Genomic DNA, 20,666 nt, shown 5'->3' on the forward strand with positions numbered 1-20,666 from the left:
GGGTGATAGAACGTCAGCCTCAGGTGAGTGTGCCCCTCCCTCCACCTGGGCCGTCCTCTCCATCCCTCCGGGCAGAGGACGGGACCGTGCGCTGCAGTGTCACGGCCGCATGCAGGGACGGTCCGGGTGGAGGGTGGTACTGTGGCCATGAGTCAGACATTGTCCAACGATGTAGAGCCCAGAGCTCATCGCAGAGCGGGTTGTCATCATCCTCCATGGCCTACAATAGGCCCGCTTTCACCGGCGACTGTGTGAGCCCGGCCCATTGTGCCGCAGGTGGATTTGCAATGGAGGGGTGGTAGGCATGTGGGTGGGGTGAGGGTGGTTGGTGGTGGGTGGGTAGGGGGGGTGAGGGAGGTTGGTAATGGGTGGGTGGGGGGGGTGAGGGTGGTTGGTGGTGGGTGGGTGAGGGGGTGAGGGTGGTCGGCTAGTGCCTTGGTGTGCAGTCTGTGCCCATGCTCGCCGATTCCCACGCCCCCCTAGCTAGTGAACCTTGCAGCTATCAGCCTGTCCCGTGCCTGCTGGCTCAGCCGGTAATGATGGGCAGCCTTCCGTCCATGTCCAGCTCGTCTGTCCTGACCATTGCCCCCATCTCCCTCATCTGGGGAGGTCTGCGCCTTGTCCTGCTGCTCCTCCCCTTCCCCCTCCTCTGCCTGCAGCACACCACCCCTCAGCTGGGCGATGTTGTGCAGGACGCAGCAGACCACAACGATGCGGCCGACCCTATCTGACGGGTACTGGACGGCCCCTCCAGAGCGGTCCAGGCACCTGAAACGCATCTTCAGCAGCCCAAAGCACCTCTTTATCACACCCCTGGTCGCTGCATGGGCATCGTTGTAGCCGTTCTCCGTGTCAGTCTGGCCTCCGTATCGGCGTCATCAGCCACAACTGCAACGAGTAACCCCTGTCACGCAGCAACCAGCCCCTCAGCTGGGGTTGGTGTCCCTCGAACATGCCGGGGATGTAAGACTGCGCCAATACGAATGAGTCATGTGCACTGCCTGGGTACCGGGCGCAGATGTGCAGGATCATCATGCGGTGGTCGCAGACTACCTGAATGTTCATGGAATAGGTTCCCCTCCTATTAGTGAACACGGCCCTGTTATCCGCAGGGCGCCGCACGGCGACGTGGATCCCATCCCTCCTTCCCGCACCCCCCTCCCAGCACTTGCCCTCTCCTTCCCGCTCCCCCCTCCCCGGCACTCGCCCTCTCCTTCCCGCACTCGCCCTCACCTTCCCGCACTCGCCCTCACCTTCCCGCACTCGCCCTCTCCTTCCCGCACTCGCCCTCTCCTTCCCGCACCCCCCCTCCCCGGCACTCGCCCTCTCCTTCCCGACACTCGCCCTCTCCTTCCCACACTCGCCCTCTCCATTCCCGCACTCGCCCTCTCCTTCCTGCACTCGCCCTCTCCTTCCCGCTCCCCCCCACCCCCTCCCCTCCTCCCCTCCTCTCCTCTCCCCCCTCCCTCCCTCCCCTCCCCCCTCCCCTCCCCTCCTCCCCTCCCCCCCTCCCCTCCCCTCCCTCCCCCCCTCCCCCCTCCTCCCCTCCCCCCTCCCCTCCCCCCCCCACCTCCCCTCCCCCCTCCCCTCCCCTCCCTCCCCCCTCCCCCCTCCCCTCCCCCCCCCCCTCCCCTCCCCCCTCCCCTCCCCCCTCCACTTCCTCCCCTCTCCCCCCTCCCCCTCTCCCCCCTCCCCCCTCTCCCCCCTCTCCCCCCCTCCTCCCCTCCCCTCCCCCTCCTCCCCCTCCCCCACTCCCCCCTCCGCTCCCTCCCCTCCCCCCTCCCCCTCCCTCCCCTCCCCTCCCTCCCCCACCCCCCTTCCCTCCCCCCTCCCCCCTCTCCCCCCTCTCTCCCCCCCTCCCACCCTCCCCTCCCCCCTCCCCTCCCCTCCCCCCCTCCTCCCCTCCCCCCCTCCCCTCCCCCCCCTCCCCTCCTCCCCTCACCCCCCTCCCCCTCACCCCCCTCCTCGCCCCTCTCCCCCCTCTCCTCCCCCCCTCTACCCCCCTCTCTCTACCCCCTCTCTCCCCCCCTCTCCCCCTCTCTCCACCTCTATCCCCCCTCTCCCCTCCCCCTCTCTCCTGTCCCCCCCCTCTCCCCCCCCCCCCCTCTCTCCCCTCTCTCCTCCCCCCCCCCCCCCTCTCTCCCTGGAGCTGTGAAGCGATTGTGCTACCCACAATGCTACCATGCTGTCGTGGGGATTGTCGGAGAATCCCGCCCCATGTATCCGAGCCACAATTATTTGACCAGAGTGACAAAAACTGAGCTAATCTAAGGGAGTAATTTATAACATTAGTCAAAATTGGATGGTCAAGAGTTTAGTGGAAATGGCATTGAAAGGGCAAGGACGAGCTTAAAAGTTATGGGGGTGAAATAAAAAAAAATAAGGTACCAGACTATAATGTAGATGGAGCTGGAATGTTTTGTTCAGTATAATAATCTTTATTGTCACAAGTAGGCTTACATTAATTAACACTGCAATGAAGTTACTGTGAAGAAGTCCTAGTTGCCACATTCCAGCGCTTTTTCGGGTACACGGAGGGAGAATTCAGAATGTCCAAATTACCCAATAGCACACCTTCGGGACCTGTAGGAGGAAACTGGAGCATCCGGAGGAAACCACGGAGACAAGGGGAGAACGTGCTGACTCTGCACAGACAGTGACCCAAGCCGGGAATTGAACATGGGACCCTGGCGCTGTGAAGCCAAAGTGCTAACCACTATGCTACCATGCTGCCAGTAGGTGGAAAGGTAAGCAGGAGAAGCTACCGAATTGACAGTCTCGATCATGGAGATTAATTCCTGCACTTGTTGTTCGAAGTAGATGGATGGGAAAAGCAGCTTAAGGAGGCAGTTTTGGCATGGAAAAGAAGTGTGCGGGTACCTTTGCTCCTCAAGGTGGTCCCCATAATAGTGGGCTGCTGGGGTGGAGGAGAGAGTTGACCAATTGATTTGGTCAGCTAATCGGAAGTCGGTACCCCTTGAACTTGATGCAGCGAAGAAGCGACCTGTACTGGTGAACTGATTGCAATGGAGGCTTTGCTGATGATAAGGACAGTAAATGTGGAAACAATAAAAAAAAGCTCATATGCTATCATGCGTTAACTCTGTTCCTCTTCAAGGACGCTGGCAGATCTACTGAGTATTTCCAGCATTCACTGTTTGTATTTCTGCCTGGAAATCTGAACCTGGCAGTGCTGAGCTCCACAAAGATATCTTCAATTCATGTTCCTGGCGAGTGAGACTCTGTCAGGAGAGTTTTGCAATTTTAGGACTCTAATCTCTGAGAATATTATTAGAATCAGATTTAGGATATCACATTCTTTGCTGTAATTTGTTTCTTCTTTTCATCTATAGGTACTGGAGATACAATGAAGAAACACATGTTGTAGACGGTGGTTATCCCAAATCCATTTCAATATGGAAAGGAATTCCCAAGTCTCCACAAGGGGCCTTTGTCAGCAAAGAAAGTGGTAAGAGTGAGCGTAACCACGGTCAAGATACCAAAGTTGTAATTTTCTTCAAACATTTACATTGCTCTAAAAAAAAATTCAATCAACATGTGATTCAATCAGTTTCAGGTCAATGATTACTTAAATAATTTTTCATCAATATAAACAAGATACTGCACTGGATTTCAAATCCTTGCAGATTTGTATGTTAAATTTTCATATTTTGTACTGCCTTAATTACAAATTTAATACTGAATTTTAGGGAAAGCCTTTGGAAAGCAGCACCAGTCTTTGTTGTAAGACCCGAGTGAAGTCTGAAACCCCGATTTGAAATTGGCTCAGTCTGAATAGATAGAAAGATCTTGTTAATTTGTAAGACTCTAAACTTGCAGTCTCAAACTTCCTGGATGAAGATACTAGCTGTGCCTGACTAATTCCAATAGCTCATCTTCTTGCACACATCTTCCTCAGAAATGTAATTGCATGGTTGGAAAATCAAGTGGGCCGCATTGGAGGCATGTTTTTCTTCCTGTTTATTGTGCCACAGTAGTGCTATATGCACAAGCTAAAGAGGAAAATCCACCCTAAAATTCTATAACGATCATGCACTTTCACAACATGGGGCTGGATTTACAGCATATGTGAAAAGGGGTGCTGGGGTGTTAAAGTGCAATGCGTGGCCTTCCCACTGTCTTATAGCCTGTCCAACCTCCCACTTTACAGTGAACAGGGAAGGCAGCATCCGATCTGCATGCCCTTGGGCCAATTAATGGCCATTTTTGTGCTTCCTTCTACATCCACTGCTATTTTACCCACTGGAGGGGGAGGCCAACACCAGGTGGGTAGCTGGTTTTGACCCATGCCTCTAATTTCACACCCCAATGGCCCATCATATTCTTCATGCCAAACCAAGCTCTCTTCCCATCCCCTCGGTCTTAAGTGTCTATTGATTAATTCACTATTTTTTAAAAAACGGTGATTAAAAATATCACTACTTTTAGTGTTAATTACTTTTAGTGTTCATTAATCACTTAGAAAAACAAACATTCAGATTCATGTTTCTACTTCAGGAGTTTATAATCAAATTGAGCTGTCAATTTGACAATGAACTAACAGGCACCCCACTGTGATAATGATAGGGGCTGGTTTAGCACAGTGGGCTAAACAGCTGACTTGTAATGCAGAACAATGCCAGCAGCGCGGGTTCAATTCCAGTACCAGCCTCCCCAAACAGGCACCGGAATATGGCAACTAGGGACTTTTCACAGTAACTTCATTGAAGCCTACTTGTGACAATAAACGATTATTATTATTATGATAGGTTCTAAATTCAAACATGCATCACGAATCATATTATGACAACCTCAGGATTATGTCAATAAACAAAGAGAAATAGCAAGCACTAATTTCTTCCAACACTTTAGACAGATAAAGTAAATGTTTTGATTGCTTGCCAGTTCTCTTCGGCAGTTCCATTTAACATCCCTCTTGACAGTTCCAATTAAATTATGCACAGTTTACACACACTTTTAAAAATCCCAAAGTGCACCTGACCTCCGCCAAAGGTATTCTCGGACCATATCCAAAGGTTTACCATACCTCTCCAAAAGGATACCTTACCACTCCAAAGAAGTCAGTTAGCTTTAGACTTTCTCTACCAGGTATAAAGGGCACAAGTTATGTTTTGGACATCCCACTAATGAAAACCAGATCAGCCTGAGGCAGTTGCACTTTCACATGTGCCGTTGCCTCTGTGAACCGTGGATGTGTCCCATTACCCCCAATGTGAAAATGGTAGTTGCTGTGTTTGAATGAGGGAATTCCGGATCCGGGCCCCGACCACCAGTTTTGTGATGGCAGAGAATTCCTTGGTATTTATGAAAATTCAGGCCTTGGTATTTAACATTGAGGGGGGTGAAATATATGTGAGTAGTGTTGCCAGAAGCTAATCCATGTGAATGAATTTCTCCCGCTAAGATTTGTATTTTATCCATCTCAACAACACCCGGCACGACATTTCAAAGAGACATGGGGAAAGATTCATGAAAAAAATAAGGAGATATTAAGAGAAATAACCTAAAAATTAGTCAAAGGGTGTGATTTAAGAAGCTCTTCAAGGAAGAAAGCCAGTTGAAAAGCTAGGGAGAGAGTTGAAGAGAGTGCAATTTCGGTAATGGTGAGGTAAAGTGGGTGAATGCACAAATCACAATAGCTTCAGGGGACTTGTAGGACTGGAGGAGGGAACTCAGATAGAGATGGGAGATGCCATTAAGGATTTAAACAAAGGCAAAGGGCGAGAATTTCCATGGGGACCATTCCATCTCCTTTGTAGCTTTGGTGGGAACTAAAATGAAATAAATGTTTTGAATCGTTTACATCGTTTTTTTCCAGATGATTTGCTAATCTTCTCCCAAAGTTGCAGCAATAGGTCAAAGAATCTACTTAGAAACGCAAGACAGATCATTTTAATTTTGAGACAATGAGGAACAGAGAGCTCATGTAGGCCATTGGTGTGCTGCTGATGAGTGAGTGGGATTTGGTCTGGCACAGAGCTTTAGACGATCTGAAGATTATGGAAGGTTAAGGATGGAATCAAGGCTGCAGGAGGAAAAGAAATGGAGGAGGGATTTTCAATGACAAATGAGCCAAGGCAATATACAATGCAAATTTAAAGTGGAAGTAGGGACTCTTTGTGATGACAAGGATGTGAAAATCTTCTATGGCGAAGTAAAAATTAACCCCTCTAATAGGCAGCACTCCTTCAATATTTCACCGATGTCAGCCCAGGTTACCTATTCATGTCTCTGGAGCGGTGATCGACCTTATGACTCAGGAGTAAAAGTTCCACCACTAAGTGACAAACTGACTTTGCTGATCCTCAAATCAACACTTGGTTTCCTTGGGTTTACATTCAATTAATGTTATCATTGCCCTTCCATTTTGATACAGGCACATGAAGTCAACAGAAAAAGAAACAGCTGTACAACAGTAAGATGCTGATAACTGATAACTAAATCAATAATGAAATTCTAATGAACATGTAACTCATCAGGGATTTGAAAGCTACCTTCTCTCACACCTAGCGCTAGGAAAGACTTAGGGAGAGTACCTAAACTACACTTTGTGTAAAAAGCTTTACTTTTGTACAGTACAATATAAATTAGGGTGAGCAATAAATCAGTGACGCCCTCATCCCATGAACGTATATAAAAAAGGTTAGTGTCTCATAGATTACTTCACTTTCTCATGCAAGTGCATTGTGGCTTAATCTGTTCATGTGTCTCTGGGCATTTTACAGACTTGAATGGTCAAACTGGCCTTTACTGAGCTGCACTTTCTCCATTATAGTCCTCTTAAACTCTCTTAAACTTACACAATGTGATACATTTTCTATCCAAGAGTCTGTTGCCTCGAAGAATACTGTTAATTACACCTGCACAACTATTTTATCTTGTTGAAATTGTTGGCGTTTGTATAGAGATATCTCTGGTTTTCAGATCCCCTCACTACCTATCTCCGTCTCACCTGCCTACACATTCAACCGATACCCATATCAATTAACCCATGATGGTTCCTGCTCATGTTGAATTATCTTAACTTCATCATTTTCTGAATATTATCCCTAAAACTTCAAACAGAAACGTAGCTACTTTAGGATGGCACAGTGGTTGACATTGCTGCCTCACACAGCGAGAGACCCGGGTTCATTTCCGGCCTTGGATGACTGCGTGTAGTTTTCACGTTCTTCCCGTGTCTGCGTGGGTTTCCTCCGGATGCTCTGATTTTCTCCCACAGTCCAAAGATGTGCAGATAAGGTGGATTGACCATGCTAAATTGTCCCTTAGTGTCCAAAAATGTAATAATAATCTTTATTATTGTCACATGTAGGCTTACATTAATACTGCAATGAAGTTACTGTGAAAATCCCAAGTCGCCACATTACAGTGCCTGTTCGGGTACACTGAGGGAGAATTCAGAATGCCCAATTTACCTAACAAGCACGTCTTTCGTGATTTGTGGGAGGAAACTGGAACACCCAGAGTAAACACATGCAGTCTTGGGGAGAGCGTGTAGACTCCGCACAGACAGTGACACAAGCCGCAAATCAAACCTGGGATCCTGACGCTGGGAAGCAACAGTGCTAACCACTACTACTGTGCCGCTTAGGTGGGGTTATGCAGATAGGGCAGAGAAGTGGGCCGATATATGATGCTCTCTCAGAGGGTCGGTGTAGACTCGATTGGCCGCATAGCCTCCTTCTGCACTGTTGGGATTCTAGGATTCTGTACATTGATTGGCACTATCCAGGAAGCAGCTATGATCCCTTAATTACATGTAGCTCATCATTTGAAGAAGAAACACTGGGCAAAATTCTCCGACCCCCCCGCAGGGTCGGAGAATCACCCGGGGCCGCCGAAAATCCCGCCCTCGCCGTGGCAGAAATTCTCCGCCACCTGGGAATTGGCGGGGGCGGGAAACACCACCCGCCGATCGGCGAGCCCCCGCGGCGATTCTCCGGCCCACGATGGGCCGAAGTCCCGCCGCTGGGAGGCCTCTCCCGCCGCCGTGGTTTGAACCACCTCTGGTGGCGGCGGGATCGGCGGTGTGAGCGGGCCCCCGGGGTTCTGGAGGGGGCGTGGGGTGATCGGACTCCGGGGGGTGTCCCCACGGTGGCCAGGCCCGCGATCGGGGCCCACCGATCGGCGGGCGGGCCAGTGCTGTGGGGGCACTCTTTTTCTTCTGCCTCCGCCACGGCCTCCACCATGGCGGAGGAGGAAGAGAATCCCCCAGCGTGCATGCGCCCGTGGTGACGTCAGCGGCAGCTGACGCACCAGCGCATGCGCGAACTAGCGAAGGCCTTTCGGCCAGCCCCGGCACCGGGCGGCGGGCGTCAAAGGCTGCTGGAGCCGGTTTGGGCGCCAGTCGGTGTGGTGCTAACCACTCCGGCGTGGGCCTAGCCCCTCAATGTCAGGGCTTGGCCCCTAAAGTTGCGGAGAATTCCGCACCTTTGGGGAGGCCCGACGCCGGAGTGGTTGGCGCCACTACGCTACGCCGGGACCCCCCGCCCCGCCAGGTAGGGGAGAATCCCGCGCACTGAGTGGGTAGCTCTTCAAATACCAAAGTTGACATTTACATTCACAACTGTTGACTGCACCACGAAACTTAAAAACAGCAGAAGAGAGGAGAAAATTGGGTTGAATCCCAACCATGTTTGCTATCTCCACCATGTGAAACACAAGTGTGCAGCTAAGCGTTGAAACAGTGGTAGAGTGGGTCCAAAATGGAAAAGGATTGTATAATGTTTTCAGTGATACCCCCCCCAAATTTTGCACCAGGTCCTAAATTAAGGGCTTTAGCCACAGTTCACAGATTTCATAAGAAATGTGAGCAAAAAATGAAAAGCAGTGTTTCTTCTGATGCGAACAAGCATATTCTTCAGTTACAAAACACCTGGATGGCAACACTGTCTTAGTTCCTGATCTACCTCAATGCAGCTGCTTTTGCTGGAAAGCCTGAAGTCAGGATACTGGTTTCAGTACTCTTCCTGCATAACACCTCCAGTTCTTCAGCGTGAAAGGAACCAGGGTTAATCGCATGGGGTGGAGTTTTAAAAACTGTGATGACGGGCTTGCAGGCAGGGGAATGGTATAACATTCCCCAATTAATGGCCACCTAAAGACCACAATTTTCCAGCCACCAAAAGATGTTTAGGGTCGGAAGGAATCCAGGCAGATCACCCTGCATGGAGGTTGGGGGGGGGGGGGGGGAGAGATCCATCGCTGGCAGCCTCTCCAGATCAGACCACCATCTGCCACTTCTACAAGATCTGTCCCACCCCCAGGTAACCCCTCTTCCTGTCCTTGCCATCATGACACCCAGTTCTCTTCCCTTACCACGTGACACCGCACTTACCTCATCCTGTGGGCTGCGACACTTTGACTGGGGAGGGTTATGGCTGGCAGTTCTCTGAAGGCGGGATTGCTCCTGAGTAAGAGTCGGAAGAATTCCTTTTTCATTCAAAAATGATGGGCAGGATCTGATTCTGTAATTTCTGCCCCCATTCGAGGCACCTCTAATTTTAACCAGCACGGTATAGGGTTCGAGGGAACTATCCTGAACCCTGTAATCCCAACCTCGCTGGCTCCAATGTGGAAGTAGGCATCTCCTAGGCCCCCCACATTTTTCAAGGAGTCTGATCAGATTCTCCATGAAGTCTCAGAGGAATCCTGACCCACCATCGGGCTTCAGGAACCTTTTGAAAAGTAAGTATGAAAGATCTTACCCATGCCCCCTCCATGTCAACCAGTGCCTCTGCACCCATCCCCATGATGTGCAGATGCCAGTGTTGGGCTGGGGTGAGCACAGTAAGAAGTCTAACAACACCAGGTTAAAGTCCAACAGGTTTGTTTCAAACACTAGCTTTCGGAGCGCAGCGCATCACCTGATGAAGGAGTTGAGCTCTGAAAGCTTGTGATTCGAAACAAACCTGTTGGACTTTAACCTGGTGTTGTAAGACTTCTCACTGTGCCCATCCCCATGGATAGTTATAGCCCCTATGCAAACTAATTGACAACCCATGCTCTCACTCACCCCATTGGCCTCTCATGGCCCTTCCATGCTCATTCATTTGGTACACACCATGTACAGAATCAGTGAACCCTATTAAAGCAGATTAGCAAAAAAAACCCCATTCATAATTCTTTGAAAACAACACTAGTGCTCCATTACCCTATAAACATGTCAATCAAACAGACCATTAAATTGCCAATAAGCTTTACACACTTCACACCAACTAACCTTGTACAAACGAGCATTAAGATATTGCCATAAATTATTGCCAAATTAAAGTATTATATTATAATATATAATATATATTATAAAGTATTATAAAAAAGTAAGGTTAAGGGGGGTTGTTGGGTTACGGGTATAGGGTGGATACGTGGGTTTGAGTAGGGTGATCATTGCTCGGCACAACATCAAGGGCCAAAGGGCCTGTTCTGTGCTGTACTGTTCTATATTCTATAACGACACAAAGATATCAATCAAAGATAGTCAATAGTTCACTTCAGCTGTGAAAGGAGGACTCCCACAGAGCTAATCCTTTATGAGACTGTGCTTTCAGCCAAGCATGCATACCAAAGTTTGGCTTGAGTTGGCATAAGGGCACGGAAATGGCATGGTGAATGGTGGGTGACGAGGGTAAGAGCTAGGGGGTCTAAACTGCAATCAAACAACTGGGATACAGTCCCAGAGAACTAAAGTCGGCCTTTTAACCAGCCAACATTGGCACTCGGGTGCCCACCCAGAGCAAAGATCTTGCCATTCAGGACACGTTCTACTTTCAATTATTCAAAATTATAACTTTTCATTGGAATAGTCATCATTCTGAAACATTGGGAAGCATTTTACAGTCTTCTGCCAGCGGGTTAAGTATTATAAAACTAATTAGAATCTCAATCTTCGATCTCTACCTCCTGCTTCACCTTCTTTGGGACTTATAAAGGAACTTTCCTTGTAGCTCTGATGGTTCTGATGAAACAACTGCCCCAAAATGCACCATTTCATCCTGAAGATATCTGTTGCCTGTTTTATCTTTCCAGCAGTTTCAGTTTTTTTGAGCTACCTTTTATTGTGTTAAGCCATGAGACTGAATGACTTTGTTTTTGTATTTCCAGGCTATACATTTTTTTACAAAGGAAAGGAGTACTGGAAATTCAATAATCATAAACTCAGGGTGGAGCCTAGCTATCCAAGGTCAATACTTAAAGAATGGATGGGATGTGACCGAACTAAGACTGGAGACAAGGACAGGCACGATACTCAAGATGATGTTGACATAGTGATTAAAATTGATAACACTTCGAGCACTGTGAATGCCATCGCCATTGTTATCCCCTGTACGCTGGCCTTGTGCTTTCTGGTGTTGATTTACACAGTGGTTCAATTTAAGAGGAAAGGAACGCCACGCCACATATTATACTGTAAGCGGTCCATGCAAGAGTGGGTGTGATGTAGTTGTAGCAGAAGCAACATGGGATTTCAACAAGTGGGCTGTAATGCTGGAACCCAGCAATAAGCAGGCATATCTCTCTGCCTGAGACATGTGAATCATGGCTGATTTTCTCAGAGTCGTCTGTACTGAGCATGAGTGGAGATTATAATAGAGCGAGGGGGAAGCTTTCATGATACACAGTATCAACTGTATTTCAGTCCTTTGTCTTTCTTTGGTGCGCCATTCCGTATAGGCCTTTTAGCTGCACGCTTGATGCCCTCGTGAACTTTTGAATCCAGATTTCAAAAAGGAAAAGCAAGAAAATACTTCTCAAAATCTTTATCTGGTACTATAACTCATTGAGGAACCTGGTCTTATCCCTATTTTGAGGGTCCAATTGAGAATCCTTTTACTGACTTAATTCTTTTTCAGAACCAGACAAACCCATCTCCTTTTGCATTCGTTTTCCAAAGAGGATCACTATCTGTCTAATAAGGAAATATCATTGCACTTGCTCCTTTCAAGTAGGAGACCAGGATTATACAGCATATGAAATTGGACTGTTCTGTGACTAAGTAACAGGGGCCAAAATATCTGCAATATTGTTAACAGCCTTAAATATGTTGTTCATTTTTGTTATGTTGAAGCAGTTCTGATCAAAGTCAATGCGTGGAGCTTTCAATAGCTATTGCTGATGTAGATTTAAATGCCGTGTGATGGGAATATAGAATTACAGTAGGGAGTTCCTATACATTGGTTTTCCTGCTACCACACACATAGGGCTGTTCAGACTTCTATGAACCTATTAAGAGGAATTATTTTTTAAATTGAAGACTTGAAATTGTAGTAGAATGCCGGAAATGGAACAAAAGGTGATTTTTACCTAAAACTGTTGTCAGAGCCACATCAGCATTAATATACATGTATAACGTCATGGCTAAATTTCTGACTGGTTGAAGAAATATGCATTAATGGACCACATGTACTCCAAAGTATGGTTAATGTCTCAGTCAATTGCATTTTAATGTTCATAAGATATTTTTAACTAGGGATATTGAATAAGGAGTGTGTTGATTAACACATGAATCAGTTGAATCCGGCATGTCTTAATCGCCAATGATTCCATGTATTCTCATGTTATTGTTATTATACAAAGCCTGGTACCTACAGGCATCAGTGGTGCCCCAAAGCAACATCAGTCCCCGGTGCCATAGTTAAGCATTGCAGTTTCACATGGATTAGGTGTACAGTGTACAATTAATAAATTTACAATGGCCCACAAATGGCAAACAAGATAGAAGTTAGTAAACTTGAAAGAACATGCGGCAAGATCTGAATGTCTTTACATTGGAATTTGAGATCATTAAATTGGTGTTTGTACATTAAAACCCCCATTTTTCACCTCTGCATTGGCTCCACTGCTATGAAGACCAGAAATTCAAGTGAAGAGCAGAGATTATTCATTAATAAGAGGATGGAAATTTGCTTCAAAGATTTCCGAATGGATGCTTCAATGAATGAAGTATCTTCAGAGATGGTCTTCTTTCAGCTTTCTCCTTTTAATTACAGAGCTACAGTGGTTTGCTCCAGCATTAAATGAACCTGCAGCAAAGATTGTTTTATTCAGTATTTTAAAACTCATCAGCTAACAGAAATCTCTCTTAATTTTAAGAGTTGCTTCCCCTTAGGGCCAGCAGTAATTGAGCCATGCACGGATGTAACAGATGGCCATTTCATCACCAATATGATTAGCTTACACAAATCAGAACTTGTTTTGTGTGGAAACATGAGTGATAAGTGACTTTTAAAACAGCTAAAGGTTTGCCTTTAATTTTACTCAAGACATTTTCAAGCTGTTGTAATTGCTGATTTTTAAAAAATGTCTTTATTTGGAAAATATTACTGTATCACATCCTTAAAGAATTTTCTCTGTCTTCCTGTCTCTTGTCTCTGACCTTTAACTGTCTAGAAATTAAATAACAGGAAAATAAACTATATTCACATAATTGACCTGCCTATTATTTCCTGTTATTACCTACAGTTAAATTACAGTTAATTTTACATTTTAATAAGGACTATCGTCGACATATGTTGTAGAGTACTCCCAATGCAATTTGAAGACATCGTCAAAGGATACGTTCACTCAATCTTAATTCAATCTTTAATATTCTGTCCATTATAATTGATTTATTCCACTGCACCTCTTTGTTTTCAGTATCTCCATTCAGTATGTGGCTTTAGTAAAATGTTAAAACAAATGGCTTCCTTGATCGTAAAAGATTTTGTGATTGACAGGCTCAGATAAGTTCATAGCAAGGGAAACATAACCTACTTCTCCCCCAAGTACAAGACATTCTGGTTCCTTAGTTGCTACTTCCTTAATGCATGGTTCTGATGAGTATTAACATTCTGAACAGATAGAGAATTCTTCCTGTAGTTGCTTCTAATTAGTAAACCCTTTGATTTCTTCCTGTTAACTGGTGGTGGATAGAGGTCAAGGAAGCAGGAGGAGAGTGTTACTCCAGACATAACTGGTCATATGTAATAGATTATTCATGTTTCTATTTGCTTGCTATAACCTTTTGACTGCTATGGGTGGTCACAATCAATTAACTGCACATCAAGCATTGAACAAAACATTTCTTGCCCCCACACAACCCAAGCAATCAAAGAGTTAAAGACTGTGCAGTGATTGTTTTGTATTTATTGATTCATATTTATTTTCAGACAGTTCTTACTGTCAGCTGTAAGTGTCTTTTATCGGGAAGGTTAAATATCTTTTTATACTGTTATATATCTTACGTACTCAGCATCACTGTTTCACTGTGTTGTATTAAAAATTTTAACAACGAACCTGTCAATAAATGGGAATCCAGACTATAAAGTGACCATAAGAATCCTTTGCTAATTCTGTTATGAAATATTTTTCTCTCATTTGTGTTTGAGATTTAGTCAAATTGTTCAAGCTTATTTGAACAGAGTAAAGTGAATCTTGCTGGGAGATCTGTTTGTTATTGCCAACCCTGAGTTACTCAATGATATAAAAGGATGGAATTAATAGAAATTAATTAGTGGCACAAATGTTTATTAATCTGCATTCAAATCAAGCCCTATAACTACTGAGATTTTTAAATTCGCCATCAATGAGTTTACTGTTGATGAATTATAGGAAAAAGTCTGCAAACATCAATGCACAGAGCAGTGTAGCATTTTAACATTGCCACCAATTCTCATTCACATAGAACATACAGTGCAGAAGGAGGCGATTCGGCCATCAAGTCTGCACTGACCCACTTAAGCCCTCACTTCCACCCTATCCCAATAACCTCAATAACCCCTCCTAACATTTTTTGGTCACTAAGAGCAATTTAAAATGGCTAATCCACCTAACCTGCCCGTCTTTGGACTGTGGGAGGAAACGCACGCAGACACGGGGAGAACGTGCAGACTCCACACAGTCACCCAGCAGGGAATCGAACCTGGGACCCTGGCACTGTGAAGCCACAGTGCTAATCACTTGTGCTGCCCCAACATGATGATGGATTTTTGTCAGAAGCACTCAATATATGCACATTCTCCCCATGTCTGTGTGGGCAACACCCCCACAACCCAAAGAGGTGCAGGGTAGGTAGATTGGCCACGCTAAATTACCCTTAAGTGGAAAAAAGGAAGTATTAAATATAAAGGGAGTTTATTAAGCAGTTTTTACTCTCTCGGGATCCGACGAAGCTAGGGCCAGGGAGTATCATCTCAATGTAGTAAAATAAAGGTTTAAATATCTTTGAAATGAATGAAGAAAATAAAAGGAATGTGATATTAAGATGTCTTTATGTGGTGCTCAAACTAAAGATACCCATTCTTCATGAGCAAGCTTCTCAAATCACATAAGTCATCACGGTCAAGCCCAATCCTGTACTGACCCAACATTCATGGACATACATTATCAGCAGATGTTGCTAATATATAGCGGTAACTTGAGACAATGAGGTGGATTCTCTCATCCCCCAGCCACAGGTTTCTCGATGGCATGCCATTCGTTGGCAGTGGGATTATCTATTCCTGCTGCATGTCACTTGGTTTTCACATTGAAACCACCCCACGCCGCCGGGAAATCCACGGGCAGGGTTACGCTGCCAGTGGAAACTGATAATCCCAATGGTCAGAGAATTCCAGCCAACGTTCCTCTCCCTAATCAAAGGCCAAATACCTTTAATTTGTTGCCCAAAGTAAAATCATGGCCGGGATTCTTCGTGCCGAAATTGCGCTTGGCGCGGGGGCGGAAAATGGGGTGCCAGACCCGCAATCGGGTCCAACACCAGGACGCGAAGCTCCGGCGACCGGAGAATCGGCGCCGGTCGGGGGCCATTGAAAGAGGCCCACACGGCGATTCTGAGCTGGCCGAGTTCCCGCCAACGTGGTTCATGCATGATTCCACTCGGCGGGAGCTCGGAATCGTGGCTGCGGTGGCCGTCCTGGTGGGGGAGGGGGGATCATTCTCTGAGGGAGGACCTCCACGACGGCAGGCATGCATGATCTGGGGGGCTTACCTTCTTCCATGCCAGCCCGCTGTGTGGGGTCAGCCATGGGGCCGGCGAGGAAGGGGCTCGATGTGTGGAGTCTGTCGTGTTGTTCACCCTGGGGTGACACGGACTGCACACGATGCAGTTAACTGATCAAGCATACACCAAACGTGGGCGTTGATTCACTGCCTGTGGGTTGACTCTCTATTACTCTAAGTAAACTAACATTATCTATCTAGACCAGGTTAGCTCTGATCCACGTGTAGAAGGTGTTGAATTATTTGAACACCCTGACTGTCACTACAGTTGTCACCAGTGGAAAGAGCCAGAGTGCTGGTGCCTCGTGTGTTTTATAGTTGGAAGCCCCCCTCTGGTGTCCTGTCTTGTGATTGGTCGTGTTCTGTCTGTATATTGATTGGCTCACCTGGGTGTCTGTCACTTGCTCCTTTTACCTCATGATGTGCATGGGTGCATATTATGACAGGGTCAGCCATGTCGCGCGGGGCCAGCAAGGAAACGGCCGCGCATGTGCGGACCCGCAGCCGGATGTGCAGAAATGCCTATCGGTAGCCAGAGCTGTGTGGAGCACTCCAGCGCCGTGCTTGCCCACTGTGGGCCACGGAATCGCTGACCAAGAGGCACTTTGATGCCGGTGTTTAAGCCGGCGTCAACATTTAGCCACCATTTTGAAGAATCTCGGCCCAGATAACTGAGCAGGCTTCAGGGATTGATTGTGGGACCTTCCTGGTCTTTTCGCTGAGTGAAGTCCTGGTCCAGTAAAGAAAGAAAGATTTGCATTTATAGAGCACTTTCCATATCCGCAGAATGCCTCAAAGTGCTTTGCAGCCAAATAAATGCGTTTGAAATATTGGAGTGATTCACCAAACAAATGACAAGGCCGGAATTCTCCAGCCATTCGCTGGTGGTGGGATTCTCTGTTCCTGCTCGGAGCAGATCCCTGCCATGGGTTTCCCGGCGGTATTGGGTGGCTTCAATGGGAAATCCCATTGACAGTGGAGGGAGCAGAGATTCCCGCCGGCAGCTAACAGCACGTCGCCAAGAAATATGCGGCTGGGAGGCCGTAGAATCCCACAGGTCATTCCGCTCAGGGAAACCAGTGAGAATCCCACTGGCTGTTCCGGCGCAATTCCCATCGCAATTTAGTAATTTCTTTAGAGCTTGGGGAGATTCTCACTGAATTCTCCCACACTTAGAATTATTTTTGGAGTGGGGGCCTAAAGATGCTGGCACGACCGGCTCCTGTGGGATTAAAAGGGTGCCCTGGTCTCAAAATTAAGGTGAAGTTTCCACCCTACCCCCACCAATGGACATCGCGACCCCCAACCAATGACCCCGGAAGGCAACCTTCCCCACCTCTCATCTCTAAATTTCCAGGTCAGTCCCCCACACCACGCAGGCATGAGGGTGACCTGCGCATCCCACCATCCCCATCCATTCTCGCAAGCACCGGGGCATTGGGCCTACCCCCCCCCCCCCCCCCCCCACCCCCCAGCAGTTGTGTTCCGTGATCTTGTCTAGCAATGAATCTACTGAACGGCTGGTGACTTTGCCAGAACTAGGATTTATTAATGTTCACATGGTAAGGTTATGCTAGATACAGACCAAGTCATCATAGTGTTACATTAGACTCTCCTGGAACTACCCTCATGCACAACTGTCCTCATGTATGCCTCACAAACATCTGAAGGTAGCCGAATGTCACCTGATGTTTCTCTGCTGCCACCTGCTGGTGGAAGTTCACACTGCTGAATACATGTAATGTTATCTACAGGCATATCACCACACCTCCAATGCCCCACTATGGGGTTGCATAGGGCTCCCCCTTTCAGCTCCAACCACTTTCAGGTCCTCCCTGCCACAGGGAATTAAATAGATCTCCTCTTTTAGCAGCCATATCTTGCTTCAACATAAGGCAAGGCACAACTAGCTGGGCTGCTGTCCCCTGGGCTATAGGCTGTTGCTTCAGGCACCCTCACCTTCATGCCCCTCACCTTCATGCCCCTCACCTTCAGACCCCCTCCCTTCACACTCCCCCTCAACTCCCCACCTCCCCCTTTCATGGCCATTACCCCTTGGTACCCTGGCAGTGCCAACTTGCCCCACCCTGTCCCTGAACACGTGGGAGCTACACTGGCCCCTGAGCCCCTCGGCATGGACATCGTGACTGGTTTCTGTTTTTTCCAGCAAGGGCGTGAACCAGATTGCATCAAGTGCCACGGGCCGGGAGCATTGTGCACCGTTCAATGCCCAGCGTGAACCCCGTTCAGGGACTCGCTTGCTGTGGACGTGCACCGTGCATAACGTGGTGGTGGCGGGGGGAGGGGGGGGTGAATCGTGTTTCACTATTGAAGAAAACATGACAGTCATTATGTGCACAGCAAGCTCCCACAAACAGCAAAGTGATAATGACCAGATAATCTGTTTTGCGATGTTGATTGAGGGATAAATATTGGCCAGAATACCAGGGATAACTTCCTTGTTATTCTTCAAAACGTGCCACGAGTACAATGACATCAACACAAGCAGGCAGGCAGGGCCATGGCTTTTTAACACCCATCCAAAAGACAGCACCTCCAGCAGTGAGTCATAGAATTTAGAATTTACAGAAGGAGGCCATTTGGCCCATCAAGTCTGCACTGGCTCTTGGAAAGAGCACCCTATTAAGCCCACCCTATCCCCGTAACTCAGTAACTCCAGCTAACCTTTTTTGGACACTAAGGGCAATTTATCATGGTCAGTCCACCTAACCTGCACATTTTTGGACTGTGGGAGAAAACCAGAGCACCCGGAGGAAAGCCACGCAGCCACGGGGAGAACGTGCAGACTCCACACAGACAGTGACCCAAGCTGGGAATCGAACCTGGGACCCTGGAGCTGTGAAGCAACAGTGCTACCCATTGTGCTACCGTTCTGCTCCCTCAGTACAGTACTAGATTACCAGTCTTCATTTTAGTGCTCAAACCCTGTAGTAGAACTAGAACCAAGAACGTTTTAATTTTGAGGCGGGACTGCTATCAGTTGAGCCGCTGCTGTCACATATTGCATTTGAAGGGAAGCCTCAAAAAGAGATGTCAATTAGACTATGAGTACGGATTGCAATATGGAAAACTCATTGTAACTGTGGGGTGGGTTTCACGGAGAGGGGGGGCACATTGCTCGGCCACAACTCCCACCCCCACCCATTGGAAAAGTCAGTTGCAGGTAGCCCTCCACCACCACCAGTGGAAAGAAGTCCCATCCTTCAGAGCTGTCAGCCAGTTTGAATGGCCAACAGCTTTTGGAATCCCAGCAGAGGCAGAACTCAGTAGTGGGCACTGCTGGGCCTGCAAAAACCCATCTGGTTCACTAATATCCTATAGGGAAGGAAATCTGACATCCTTACCTGGTCTGGCCTACATGTGGCTCCAGAGCCGCAGTAATGTGGTTGACTCTTAACTACCCTCTGAAATGGCCTAGCGAGCCACTCAGTTCAAGGGCAATTAGGGATGAGCAATAAATGCCAGCCCACATTCCCTGAACAAATATAAAAAATAACACCGCCACAAAAAAGTGAAATGGTGACTGAACCCAACTAAATAACTTTTTGGAAGGAGAGGGATCGGGCACCCGAGGGAAGGGAGTGGGAGGGGAGATGTTGAATTTTGGAGACCAGACAGGAGGCACACATGTGGTATGCCCCGATGCACCCCAAAGAATGCACCCCCCTTCATTCCTGCCTTTTCACCAATTTCACCAATTCCTAATCTCACCCAGCTCTATTTCCCAGTGTATTACGGCAGTGGAGACAGTTTGAGACTCATAATGGCCACTTAATTAATCAGCTGTGGGCCTCAGAAAGCCTAACAGCAGGCAGACTAGCTGGTGCCTTACACACATATTGTGGGGACAAGCTCGAGAATCGCTGGGAGGGCAGAAGGCTACCCACCCATCATATTTTACGTGCCCTCTACTGTCTGGTGTAGAGCTGTAAAACCCAGCTCCACATCATCTTTCAATATGATTGAGAAAAGTCACCAAAATAAAATGTTTGGGGGAAAAATGAAAACTATTCCCCAAAGATTATCTTTCCAAGGGCATTGATAGGATTAAATGGGCACTGATGGTGTTATTGATGCAAGGCAGTAATTAAAGAAAACAAACAAGAAACATCGCAAACCCGTTCATGAATGGCCCTCAGCCCTATTTAAAGGTGGCAATGTTAGCATCCCTCCATTTTCAAATAAACTTCAGGCAAGGCCAAATTAATAAAACTTGATGGATTTACAGCTGCCTTTGCTTCTCAGTTAAAAGAACCTTCAGTAAAAAGTAAAGTTTTATGTAACTCTTTAGATTAAAAGGCTCTTGAGTGAGTAAATATTTGTTGAACTGTGTCATTTTTGGTAAAGTGCCTAAAAGATTAGCTCAGTCAGCCGTTCAAATTTTCACAAAATCTCTGAGATTAACTTTGATTAAAATACTGCTAATTAGATAGCATTCCCATTGAAATTCAAGAATGCTCTATTGAACCTTCTTTCAAAACACTTCTATTTAATTTTTCCCAACCTTAATTTATCAGATATAACAGACAGAGCAATTCACTGTTTAGAATTGCTCAGTTGTTGGTATGGTAATTTAACCTCTGCCTGTTGTTTCTCCGTCCCCTCATTGGTTTTGCCTCACTTCTTTACCATGACGGATATCATGA

General features: G+C 47.0%; 1 protein-coding gene across 2 annotated transcripts in view; it reads left to right on the forward strand.

The window, feature by feature from the left end:
• LOC119972429 (matrix metalloproteinase-16-like) overlaps positions 1 to 14,329 on the forward strand; it is a 320,314-nt gene extending 305,985 nt beyond the window's left edge. The window contains exons 10-11 of one of the 2 annotated variants that reach the window (XM_038809101.1): positions 3,354 to 3,469; positions 11,125 to 14,329. In XM_038809101.1, coding sequence (XP_038665029.1) covers positions 3,354 to 3,469; positions 11,125 to 11,459 — 451 coding nt within the window. In that variant the 3' untranslated portion in view covers positions 11,460 to 14,329. The remainder of the gene's footprint in view (positions 1 to 3,353; positions 3,470 to 11,124) is intronic. The other variant, XM_038809102.1, reaches the window with a different exon arrangement.
• Positions 14,330 to 20,666: the final 6,337 nt, after the last annotated feature.

The sequence above is a fragment of the Scyliorhinus canicula genome, chromosome 10 (assembly GCF_902713615.1).
Source record: "Scyliorhinus canicula chromosome 10, sScyCan1.1, whole genome shotgun sequence".
NCBI lineage: Eukaryota > Metazoa > Chordata > Chondrichthyes > Carcharhiniformes > Scyliorhinidae > Scyliorhinus > Scyliorhinus canicula.